Source organism: Arachis hypogaea, chromosome 17 (genome assembly GCF_003086295.3).
Source record: "Arachis hypogaea cultivar Tifrunner chromosome 17, arahy.Tifrunner.gnm2.J5K5, whole genome shotgun sequence".
Lineage (NCBI taxonomy): Eukaryota > Viridiplantae > Streptophyta > Magnoliopsida > Fabales > Fabaceae > Arachis > Arachis hypogaea.
This window is the reverse complement of record NC_092052.1, coordinates 30,116,270-30,128,922: the sequence shown is the minus strand read 5'-3', so window position 1 is coordinate 30,128,922 and position 12,653 is coordinate 30,116,270. Positions and strand designations below refer to the sequence as shown.

General features: G+C 35.2%; 1 protein-coding gene across 2 annotated transcripts; it reads right to left on the bottom strand.

Moving 5' to 3' along the window:
• Positions 1-925: 925 nt before the first annotated feature.
• On the bottom strand, positions 926-11,772 carry LOC112766711 (uncharacterized). Of its 2 annotated transcripts, none has more exons than XM_025812605.2 (11): positions 11,154-11,772; positions 7,803-7,846; positions 7,366-7,471; positions 6,537-6,663; positions 6,039-6,415; positions 5,726-5,908; positions 4,343-4,730; positions 3,403-3,703; positions 3,150-3,311; positions 1,974-2,462; positions 926-1,790 (listed from the first exon to the last, which is right to left on the bottom strand). In XM_025812605.2, exons 1-11 carry the CDS (start codon positions 11,314-11,316, stop codon positions 1,494-1,496), a joined length of 2,637 nt encoding a protein of 878 aa, XP_025668390.1. In that variant the 5' UTR covers positions 11,317-11,772; the 3' UTR covers positions 926-1,493. The 2 variants fall into 2 exon arrangements, with proteins under 2 accessions (XP_025668390.1, XP_025668389.1); XM_025812604.3 differs by having other exon boundaries at positions 6,018-6,415; positions 11,154-11,770.
• Between the last annotated feature and the right edge of the window lie 881 nt (positions 11,773-12,653).

The window sequence follows — 12,653 nt, the reverse complement described above, 5'->3', positions numbered from 1 at the left end:
AAATTATATTCATATTATTTGAATGAATTCATAAATTCGAATTTGTTGGAAACTTTTTTAGTCAAACTTGAATAAGCTTGAATAAAATTTTTGTTACACACGTTAGGCGAACAAAATTCTCGTGAGCTGAATTTAAGTTTGATCTTGTACGAGTGAGTACCTCATCTCACTTCAAGCGCTAAGTGTTATTAGCGGTAGCCGAATAGAATTAACTAGTCAATCAATTCTGGAATAAGTCACTTTCAACGGTAATTGTTATTTTGATCACACACAAACTAACCTGAATCGGTACTAAAAATTAATGATGCTGAACAATTTGATAAAGCAAAATTGATAGTCTATAACATACAAATTTACATTAGTAAGATAATACTATAATCATAACGTATACATTTTTTTTTTTTTTGTGAACGGTATAACCTATACCAATACACTTAAGAACATTGCATTCAAAAAGCCATAAAGAATATACCCTAAGCGAAGTACAAAGCCTACTTTATGTTGTTATTCATGTCGTATTAGCAATCATAGTGATTTAATTATATTCTCGTACTAAATAACAATCCTAGTTTATCGAGTGACCAGCAACCCTAATCGCATTAATCACAAAATACACATCTAACTTTTAGTTTAAACTTAAATTGCCTTAAATTTTCAATGAGGAAATCAATGAAACAATGGCATCAAAGACTAGAAATGCCTCAACTCTTGGAAAGGCCAATTTAGCATTCATCACAGGAAGGAACATAACTGGGATTTCAGGAATCAAACATAGCCTAGATCTATATTTAAAAAATAAAAATAATATAAATGAAGGAAGGAAACTAAAATGCACAAGTGTTTCTAAATCCTAACCCCCACCTTTTCTTTTAAACATAAAAGATTATAAATATATGATGCATCTTTTAGCTGAAACAATAGACAGTTTTTCTTAGCCCATAGCAATACAACAGCTTCAGTAAATAATTTTCTTGCTATCAAAAATTCTCACTTTACAGGTAAGACAAAAGAGGCACCATAAAAAGCTTCCCCCCCAACAACCTAAAACCTTCCAAACCCTATAAACTCACACTAGAAAAGAAAGAATGGACAATTTTCTCAACACTCAACAATACTCTTAATAGAGTTCAAGAACCTCAATGAAAAAGAAGGGAAGGGAAAAAAAAACTTGAAGCTATCAAAGAAGGGATAAAAAAAGGCAGGTGAGAAAGCAAAAAGGGAATGCCTGCATACGTTTCTTTTCTAGCTCGTCTAACTTTTTTAACTGTCAATATTGGTTACAGGTGTCCTACCTTTCATGTCATCAACCCAAGCAATCAGAAGCTCCTATTGGCAAATTTTTCCCACCTTGTTACACTCAAATGCAGCCAATTATTGTCATTCGTGTCCTTGTGGAACTCCAACCACAATTTTGGAGTTTTTCTCAAAATTTTTCCCCATATAAGGACTTCATAATATAAATGGTTTTATCCATCACGAAACATGTCCTGACCTTAATAGTTGCTTGGCCAATTGATCTGTGCATGCTGAGGCTGCTGATAAACATTGCCTCCCGGTCCTACCATATCAACTGCTCCGGCCATTGTCTGAGATTGTTGTAGAAGCGGATGAACTGTTGCAGCTGTCACTGCTTGTGCTGGGTGATAAATGCCGGCAAAGGTGCCATGGCCACCCTGAGTTGGGGTGAAAGTGACATGTGGTCCCTGCTGTGGGAGGTTGTAGAATGAACTAGTTGGCAAACTGGACATATCTCGACCAGGTGCAGCCACCCACACTGCGGAACCTTCGCTCTGCATTGATAACCAAAACATTATTATCAAAGGTAGTTATTCTGGTAGTGAAAATATAAACACTAGTGAAGTAATCAGAAAATATAAATTTGAAGGAGATGGTATTAAACCTCCGCATGGGAAGGTGGTACATTTCGTCATTCATATTATGATACATAAAGACATTAATCGAAAGGAACAAACCTGCTGTCCGCCAATGTAAACATTACTTTCCTTGAACTGGGATGAACCAAGATCCTCGTTAGAGGTTGAATTCCCTGCAGATGCTGCAGAACTGTGATTATAACCGGCTGGAGAGGAGCCATATGCACCATAGGCACCTGGCATTACAAGGTGAGTTGGGTTAGCTGCATTTCCTCCAGGTTTGAATTGCGGAAGAGGATATTTCATCCCTGTGGCAGCCACTGCTGGCGGAGGTGGATACACAGTGCTGGCCTGAGGTTGTTGAGGAAATGCACCATTACCGAGAAAGTGGTGAATTGGAGGCGGGACGTAAAATGGCGAAAAATAGTGACCATATGGAATGTAGTTAGGCGGGTAGTGGGATATGTGAACCCCACTTGGTGGTCTGAAAACAGGTACAGGTTGCTGAGTAACGGCTATTGAGCTTTGCATTAGCCCAGCAGCTTGGGTCACAAGCGGCGTTGGACCTGCTGTGGACAAGACACCTCCCTGCAGAATAGCATAAAGTTTTTGATAAATCATGTTTGCTGCATCAATCAGGAAAAATTATACCTACATTCAACTGTTTAAAGTTGATCTCTTATGGTTTCTCAAAATAGTAAACCACGTTACTATCAAAAAAGATAAGGGTTAATTGAACTTTACCACCAAACTGTATACACGGTGTAAAGTACACATGGTATAAAGTATAGATGGTAAACCCCTAAAGTCTAAAAATGTGCAAATCTGCCTCCTGAATTTTCCAAAATGTGCAGATTTTGGAAAACATTATATCTCCTTGAATTTAGATCTTTTCAAAATATGCAATACCTTAATGAGTTATTTCTGTTAACCATTGACGGATAAATCTGCACATTTTAGAAAGTTTAGGGATGGGTTTACACATTTTTAAAATACAAGGGTGCACATGGTGTAACGAAACTAAGGTGAAGTCAGTTCTTACAATTATAGAGAACAAAGCAACTAAGGTTGCTATTTTATTTTACATACAATAGAATATTGGTACAGAATGTAATATTTGCATAATAGAGGTAAAAATTAGACACTAGATCCACTTTATAATCTAAGAAACAAAGAGTTTTTTTTTTGTTTTGGGGGGGAATGTATTCAAAAGACAGTGTTCTCTTAAGGTCTTGTATGGTTGATTCAGAAATAAATTTGAATAGCAATACAAACCTCTTGTGGAGACTGAGAATTCGATGCAGGCAACACTGCAACATTGCCATTGTACTTTGTAGCAGCCCCAGCAGAAGGAAATGGAGAAAGACGGCCATCACCATCAGCCCCTGAGCGGTAAAACTGGGCATAATAATTAGTTGGATCAAATGGTTGATGGACCTATATCAAGAAAAGAATCAAATTTAACTTTCTAAGAAACAATTATGCATAATAATAACAAACAAAACAATATATGGGTAGCAGATCTCACAACATAGCTAGGAAGCCGGGAAACGTCACGTGTTTCCGATTCAGAATTGTCAAATGGGGCAGCCTGTGTACTCAGAGACATTGGGGGCACAAAACCAAAACTGTAATTTGAAGAAGTATGCACCCCGGAGTATTGATTACCTCCAGATGGTAAAGAATTGTCTTGCTTGGATTCATTATACTCCGGTATAGCACTGGAAGACCCATCAACCTCATTGGATGACAAATTTTCGGCAACATTAGAAGGTGATTGCGGATGGTCAGCATAATCTCCAACCTCAGATGTAACAGCAACATTTTGACTGCAAACATAAAAGGTGCAATCAGCCAGAAGGACAAAGTTTAAACCTACACAAAACAAATTAAAAAAAAATACTTGTTGCAGCCAAAAAAAAAAAGGGGGCAAACTACGCTCAAGTTTTTGTTTTGATCAGTGGTCACTTGTAAGAAATATCATTATCCAGGGCAAAGATTCACTTCTCAAAAGTGATACCAATGATAACAGAGTTTCAGAGAAGAGAAAGTTGAAAGAGAAACAGAGAGAAGAGAGAGAAGCAGAGAATTGTAGAAATAAGAATCTGTTCATATTAGAGTACTGAACCAGTACTTATATATATATATATATGAGAATAGTGTTCAGCACACTAGATGAGAAGGCACCTTACAAACTTTAGTTAGGGACTGTTAGGGAGGAATCTATCCTAGCTGGCAATTCCTATAACTACTCTAACAGCTTCTAGATTCTTCTAGATTCTTTATTCAGCTCACTCTATTAAATGATTACACACACAAGCAGTTAAAGATTCTTATTCTCTCCATTCCAAAAATGGAATTACTTCCAGAATTCTAATTCTCTCATGGATTTAATAGAACTCAATGTGATTAGATTCTAAGTGTTTGAGGTACTAGATTTTTCAAAGAAAACAGTTAAGCATTCCTACCTTGAAGCCTGCTCATCCACCGTCTCTTCAACGGCCTGAGATGTTTCCGAAGGAGGTGTGGAACTCTTTTCACTCTCAGGACCACTAACAAAGCTTGTATCGACTCCAAAAGTGACTCCCAAACTTCCAAAGCAAAATTTGTTCTTCTCAGACTCGGGCACAAAGATATGGTTAGGAAGTATAACATGTTGACGCTGTGGAAGATGGAAATCCTCCAGCTTCTTCTGCAGCTCTGTAGTAGCTTCTTCAGAGACAAGGGAACTAGGGGCAGACGATAACTGCCCGGTTACCTCAGCAGAAACGGCACGAGCCTCAGATGCACTAGCTGGTCTAGAGCCCTGATTGGTCGTATTTGTTGGCTTTGGTTTCCACTCCTTAGTAGAACCAGCTGTATGAATCACAAACTAATCATATTTTGACAGGCATAAAAAGGAAGGAAGGAATAGAAACTAATTATAAATGTTCAGATGTCAATCTAACAAAAGCCTAGAAGTTCCTATCCTACTAGTTAACGGAAAATTATAACTTCACTTGCGAGTCTTCCTCCATCTGCTCCAGCTACTAATGGGATCCTAACAACAGAGATGTTTCAGATGGCAAAACCCTGACTATACTATAATAAGAAGAAAGTGGCGTCAACTACATAAACCAAAGGATGCAATAGTGCACTCTTGAAAACCACTTCATGTCTTTAGACAGAGCATTTAAATAAAAGCCCCTCACAGTAGTTTTATCTATAGATATTACTAGTCTTCCTCTAACTCCAGCAAATACACTACCCTGCATCTAACTCATACATCTTACAAAAGTTATACACGTCTTCTTATATGTTCAAACAAATACCTACATTTTTACCAGATTTTTCTCAATAAGTACTACCCCAACTTTTTTCCAACAATATCCATACATAATCCTATAGTTTAGTGTGTCTAATCATCCAGTGCAGCATTATCATCTCTAGAACATTGAGGTTATTCCCTTGTTGGATCCTTAGTGACTGATGAGATTACAAGTCTAAGTAGGAAAGGAAGAAAAAAGATTAGGACTCCAAATAATAAAATAATATACTGAAATGCTGTGATATGATGTACTTCCTCCATTTCAATGTATTTAGATGCAAAATAGGTCTAGATACACTAATTTTTAATGTATCAAAACAATCAAAGCAACAGTTATTTCGAAGGAGAGGGAGTAATGTACTGTTATACAGGCAGCAAAACACTAAGCACTATTTATATAGAACACTCCTAATCATGAAATACTAGTAAATACAAAAACCGATACTTATCATCTAATATACTCTTTAATATTAATTCTTGTTGACTAGACTTGTTGACAATACAGGAGGCAAAAGTGTACTTGAACTACACGGATATAAAGTACCTTTCTGATTGCCAATTAATTGTTGTGACCTGCTACCGTAATTAGAGGAAGGTCGGCTATTTGAAGAACTCCCATGAGTGGCTGACGATGAAGTGGATGAAATCTCAGAATGGTGATTTTTAGTCACTCCCTGAGATTTGACTTGAATCTTTCCTTGCACAGAAGAGCTACCAGTCTCAGAAGCTGGCATGATGTTAGGGAAATTTTTTAGTTAATTAAATTTAAGAAAAACTTTAAAACCCACAAACTATGAAAGAAAGTAATAAAATATCAAATACCCTAAACCACTGACCAGCAACTACTTTGTTCTCACCAGTGTTAACAGAATTTAACTCCCCAGGAGGACGTTGGCTACCAACATCACGTCTAATTGCACCAACAGCACCAGGAACCCATGAATCACTAGATGGAACCAGCACCGGGTCTGAAGAAGAGAAATATGCAGCTGATGAAGATGCAGATCCAGACCCTGAGCAGTTACCGGAGGATTGCAGTGACCCACTTCCAGATGTAACAGTTGAAACTTTATGTGAACTACTATCAGAAGGCAAAGCACTACCCAAATTATTAATAGGACCCGGTGGTGGACCCATTCGCTCTCTAGCTCCAGCTGATGACGGGGAAGGACTCACACCACTAGTAGTTCCAAAACCTTCAGTTTTAGGACCATTGGCAATAGTCGACACAGAGCTACAAAGCACATATACAGGTAGTTATATAGTTTGAAGAACCAATCGTACCAGGATAAAATATAAACAGTCATGATATCAATCAAAGTTACCAAAACATGAATTTTAGTTAATATAGTCACCTAGTTCCAGAACATTTTTCTTTAGATAGCTCCTCTTGAGCAGCTGGCAAAGGCGTCGCAACCTTCTCAGCTACTTGATGAGTCCCAACATCTTTGGCCGTGCCAGAATTCTTGCTACCTCCAGCATCTGAGAGAAGTCCACAAAAAGAATCACAATCTTAATTAGGTGCTCTAAACCTCTGGCTGGTCAACATAATACCCAAATTTGAGCAGTAATGCACACTGGAATAGAGCTTTTTGCTACTATGTGATCTCTAATATATGGATCAAACAATGCCATTGTGCCCTAGCATAAACAGTATAAATAAAATAAGCCACTAGCCCACTAAAAATTAAGTCCTTTCCAACGGTTTCATCTAGAGCTTTTCTTGGTCTACTTCTACCACTACTTGTTGGATCAACCTCCATCTAATCTACAATTCCTACTGGAGTTTCTTCAGATCTTCTCATTATATGACCAAACTACCTAAAGTAGAAACTATCATATTTTCCACATTCCACAATAGTGTCACCCAAAATTGTGTTTGATGAATTAATTTCTAATTTTATTTCATTTGGTGTATTCCCCTATCCATCACAACATCCCCATCTTGGCACCATAGAATTTATTCTCGTTAGTTTTTAATTGCCTGATATATAGTCCCGCAGATTTGAAAAACGGTGCAAGAAAATGGCCAAATGATGCTACAAATCCAGACTCATCTATCTCTTTCTAAACGTACTAGACATGAAGCACCAAAAGTAGTCAGATAATAACTATTTTAGCTGATAAAGGAAGAGACAAATGTCAGATAGACCGAAAGAAGCTCAAATAAAAGCAGTTACTCACCATGAGATGCATTATGAGGTGAAAAATTTCCCCGACCACCCCTAGGCCCCCTCCCTTGGGCACCAGGCCTCCATCGTGGCTCTACAGACTCTCTGTTGTTAAGATTCTGCAGAATTACAAACAAATAAAAGAAACAAAAGCAGAATCAGCAAACTGAATTGAGTGATTAGAACAATCTTTAAAAATAAGTCCAGCATAAGTAAATTACAGGAGCCACATTACATAAATAAACAAGTGACAAAATTTCTATAATACTGAAAAGTTCCCTCTGTCCAACAAATAAATAACAGAAGTCCTTAAACTCACCAAAAACGAACTATTGGCGGAAAAGAAAAACATCCACCAAGTAACTTTAATTGAAAGTTTTTAATTTTAAGTACTAAAAACATCATCAAAACAACTACTCCACCATTGCTGTCTTACAATAAATAACTTACCTCCTTTCTTTTGTCCCTCTTTCTTTTGACCTCATGAAATGTGTCTGTAAAACATATTAAGTGTTATTTTCTTAATAAAGATATCACAATAACTATGATACTACAAACAACCTATAAATTCATATATAATTGAAACAAGAAGTTCAGAACCAACAGCCGTAGATACCATGCATGAATGAAAGGAAGAAAGATTAAATGAACATCCCATGAGAAGGCAAATCAATGCCCAAGCTACTTCAAAATGCCAGCAAAAATACAAATACAGTAGCAGATCCTTATATACAGAATGATGCCAACTTGAAACTTCACAAAACAAATAGCTCAAAGGGCAAAGAGATGAGAAAAATCATTGAAACAACTATAAAGATAAGATATCTCGGCCAGTTAACTACGATCCAAGAATTTATAGTTTGCAAAGACAACTAGAACTGTAAGGGCCTGTTTGAATAACCCTACTTATGACTTTTTTTAACTTTTCAACAGTCAATTTTTTCTAACTTGTTCTGTTTGGCTATTCAGCTTGGCACTATTCAAAAGTAAAAACTCTAATTGTTACTCATTTTTGTTTGTCCTGTTTGGTTATTCAGCTTGGCATTATTCAGCTTAGCACTTCTCAAAAAATCATGTTCAATCTTTTTTGGGAAGCTAAAATATACAGCTTCTCAAGAAGCACTTAAAATAAGCACTTTTATTACTACATATTCAAATATAGAATAACGTATGAATACTTCCAAAAGCTCCATTTATATGAGTGCTTTATTGTTTATAACTAGAGAATCCTAACCCTCAGAGGAAAAAAAAGTACATCCAATAATCAAATGGCCCTAGCATACTCTCCTTGAGCAAGGTCTAAAACTTGAGTCTTGTGAATGGGGGGGAAGCTAATGTGGGAAGAGCTTTAACCCTATCATAAGCCAACCTAGCTCATACTAGATTAGCCAGAGTTCAATAAAACCCTGAATACTGGTAGTTCAAAAAGAATGAATCTGTAAAATTTAATAGATATCAAAGAAGATTGATGCATATTAAAAGCATCAAGCTAGATTAATGTAATTAATAGCAGATAGCAGCTCATAGCAGTTAGCCAAAAATCCACCATACAAATCTAGAAGATAGTATTGCGACCTATACAATAAATACTAACATAAATCACGAAAAATTAAAAAAAGGAGATATATTCAAGATTTCTAACAAATCAAATTCATCAAACATATCAATAAATTAAATAAACACATAAAAATGTAGCCTAGCTCCAGAGCCAGAACTAAAGATTGTAGATCGCATAAAGGCAGACAAGGCAAATGCAAAACACATGTAAAGAGCGAAAGACGGAATAGGAAGTGGCAGTATTTTGAGTGGCAGAGTGGGCAACTGGGCATATTTTACAGGCAAAATAGAAACGGTTGATTTTCAGAATCAGAAATTAAAATTGTAAACCTGCCCGCCTCTTTTCTCAAAGAAGGGTCTTTGCCACTATTTCTGCAACTGGCCGTGATGGAAAATAGCAGCTGACATGGCTGCAATGCAAAATACAAATGAACTACACAATTCTCATAGCATTTTTTGTAAAATCCATGAAGCTTCATGCCTCACTATGTTAGATACCAACAGAACAATAATGGAGAATTGCAATTGCTACATATAATTAGCAAATTGGCATGAATCTTAGCTACACCAAAATTCTTGTAGCACAGCACTTCATTCTTATGTCATGGATCACCACAATAAGCAGCTATAGCAATATTTAATGAGCTAGTGGCTGCAATTCTACAAGGAGGAAAATTCCCAATACTAACATCATCAAAAGTCTAAGCCAACCTTCCGGCTTCCTCAGTGAGCTTCACCAATTTTTGAAGTTCGCGTTAATCGGCATCTGTAAACTACTTTCAGATCATAAATAACTATGTTAGCGTTGCACATGGCATATTGCTCTGTGAAATTGAAGGTTAGGGTTTCCTCTATAACTCTATTTCATGTCACTTTGCCCCTCCGACATGAATATAGCATACAACTCACAAATCAGCATCGCAAACCCACCTTCATATTTCTATCTTGCATGCGGCTCCTTCTCCTTCAACTGAAAAGGTCAGTTGCCTTGCAGCCATGCAACGGTGTTATCTGTGTAATTCTTCTACTTCCTTTTGTTTTCTATTGCTTTTCCTAGTTGTGGAATATTTCAAGTTATTTGCATTTGTAATAAGTTCTGCCCTAAATTACTTAAAGAATTTATCTTTTTTCCTAGTAATTTTGCTTTTTCTCTATTTCATGAGTCTCTAATTATTATATCATTTTATTGTGATAAATGTCCGAAACTACTAGGACTATCAATAATGCATATTTTACAAACTTCCCAAGTTTTCTCATTGCAGGTCCTCTGTAATAGTATTGCTCTGCGATCTGCTATGTCGCTACTCGCTATTAAGTCTATAACTGAATTTAAGAAGGCCATTATTTTGAAAACCTAAGTGTATCATGAAAAACCAGTCCATGGTAGAAGAATACAGGAACAGGAACTGCAAGCAAATCATTATGAAAAAACAGTGGTTGCCTACAACACAATATCAAATAAAAGCATATTTCCAAACATTATTAAGCCATCTTAGTCCATGAATCTGCACCTCTTGCAAACTCAAAAGGCAAAAGCAATAACTTTCAACGTCCCCAAGATATATCGCTTGCTTAGATAACTGACTCATTGAAAGTGAAAGCTTTAACACAAGATCAGTTCAAGTTACCACCAAAAACAGATTCAGGATGTTAAATAAGATCATAGAAACAAAACATTATAACACACAGTCAAGTCCATAAGCTAAACACATTAACCAAATGCATCTAGGTAGAAAATAGAAACTGAACACTTTGGTCCAAAAACTGAACTTTCTTTATGGCAAACTACACAACGCGCCTCAGAAATCAAAAGGGATATTAAAAATTGTTCTATCATAACCACCAAACAAAAGTGCATCAACAGTAAAGAAATTAAAAAATATTAAAAAGAAAAGGGGACATGGCCTTAATCATATCAAACACTCATTCAAAGTCCCTACTCCAAACACTACCCCAAAAGAAAAAGAATCAAAATTCCAAAACAAAGCAAAGGGAACCCCAAATGAGAAAAAACAGAGAGTCCCAACACATGGATCACATGGGAACAAACAAAGATTGGGATTAGGATCAAGATCAAAAAATAAAAAAATATTCAAATCCATGAAAAAGAAAAAACTCATATATATATATATATATATATATATATATATATATATATATATATATATATATATATATATATATATATAGAGAGAGAGAGAGAGAGAGAGAGAGAGAGAGAGCTTAGAATAGCTGAAATGATACCCTGAAGGAGAAGCTTCTGAGTGGTCTCGTTGGGATCCATGGAACATTCCTTGAGCATTGCATAAATGTCCTCATCACTGTGGTTTCCTGTGATCTCCTTAATGTTCTGGATCGTCTTCCTGACACTGCTCGGAATTGAAGCCCTAAACCCACCACCGCTCATGTTTGTGACACAAAGTTTCAAACTTTGGAGAGAGAAAGAAAGAGGGGGGGGGTGTGGGTATAAGGAGAACAGAGAAAGAGAGAGGGGTACCTAAATAGGAAGACGAAGACGAAGAAGAAAAACAGGGGTCAGTGATTGGTTTTTTATGTGGTGTGATTAACAGAAAACCAGAGAAAAAAGGGACTGAGAAATAGATTTACAATGAGGAATTGGGAAGAGAGAGAGAGAGAGAGTTATGATCTGTGTTTTTGAATGGGGCTTTGAATTGATCTATTATGAATTCACAAGTAGCAGAGAGAGAGAGATAACCAAGTGTGTGTTGTTTTTTAATTTTTTGTAATTTATTTACAGTGAGGGGCTTTTCATTTTCATTTTCATTTTCATTTTCTTTCTAGGCTCTCTCTCAAACACGCACTGTCTATGGCTTTTTTTCCTCCCACTTGCCTCTTGTTTTCCTTCCTAATTTCCTCTTACTTGCCTTTTATTTTCCTTTTTTCTTCATCTTCGAGTTTTCCTTTTGCTTTTAGATTAATTTCCTTTTTCATTTTATTTTTTATTTTTTAATAAAAAATGTTATTTACATATTTAAATGAATTTTACTGATTAGAATGTAGCTCAATTTGGTAAAGATTTTTAAAAAAGTGTTGTATTTTTAAAACATACAAACTCTTTATTTTATATTTAATAAATTAAAAAATTATGTACTTATATTTACAATTTTAAAAAATAAAGTACTTTTATAAACGTTTAAAATTGAGCATTTTAAAGTTAGTTTATACTTATTAAAATTAAAATATTTAATATAATCTCATACATTAATTAATATCTAAATTTAACTTCTATATTTATATTTATTATAATATTTTGAAAATTAGTATTTTTTATATATAATATATATGAATATATGAATTAATTATTTTTGAATATTATATTTATTAATTATAATTTAAATAGTTCGACTAGTAACCTATCAGTTAAATCACTAATCCAATAACCAAATGTTTCAAATGGATTGATTATCGATTCGATTCTAATAACTATGTGCCAAACATAAATGTTAAACTTTTAAAAAACTATATTGTAAGAGTTGATTTTTATTGACTACTCTTAAAAAATAAAAATTTTATCAAACCAAACTTATAAAGTTACTTGCGAAGAATATATAGATAAAACTAAGTTATGATATACAAATACTATTTTATAGTAAATAATATGATATGCAATCAAAGAAAAAGTAATATATTTGTGGTATATGGAAAATTGGTACAATATGTGTGATCAGTAAGTAAAAATGTGGTAAAGAAAATGTATACTACGAGGGATAAGTATTGTTTTAG

Coding starts and splice junctions, on each gene's coding strand:
- LOC112766711 (XM_025812604.3), bottom strand. CDS start 11,316: ATGAGCGGTGGTGGGTTTAGGGCTTCAATTCCGAGCAGTGTCAGGAAG. Junction 7,472..7,802: donor AGAGGGACAAAAGAAAGGAG/GTAAGTTATTTA, acceptor GTAATTCTGCAG/AATCTTAACAACAGAGAGTC. Junction 6,416..6,536: donor GAAAAATGTTCTGGAACTAG/GTGACTATATTA, acceptor TGTGCTTTGTAG/CTCTGTGTCGACTATTGCCA.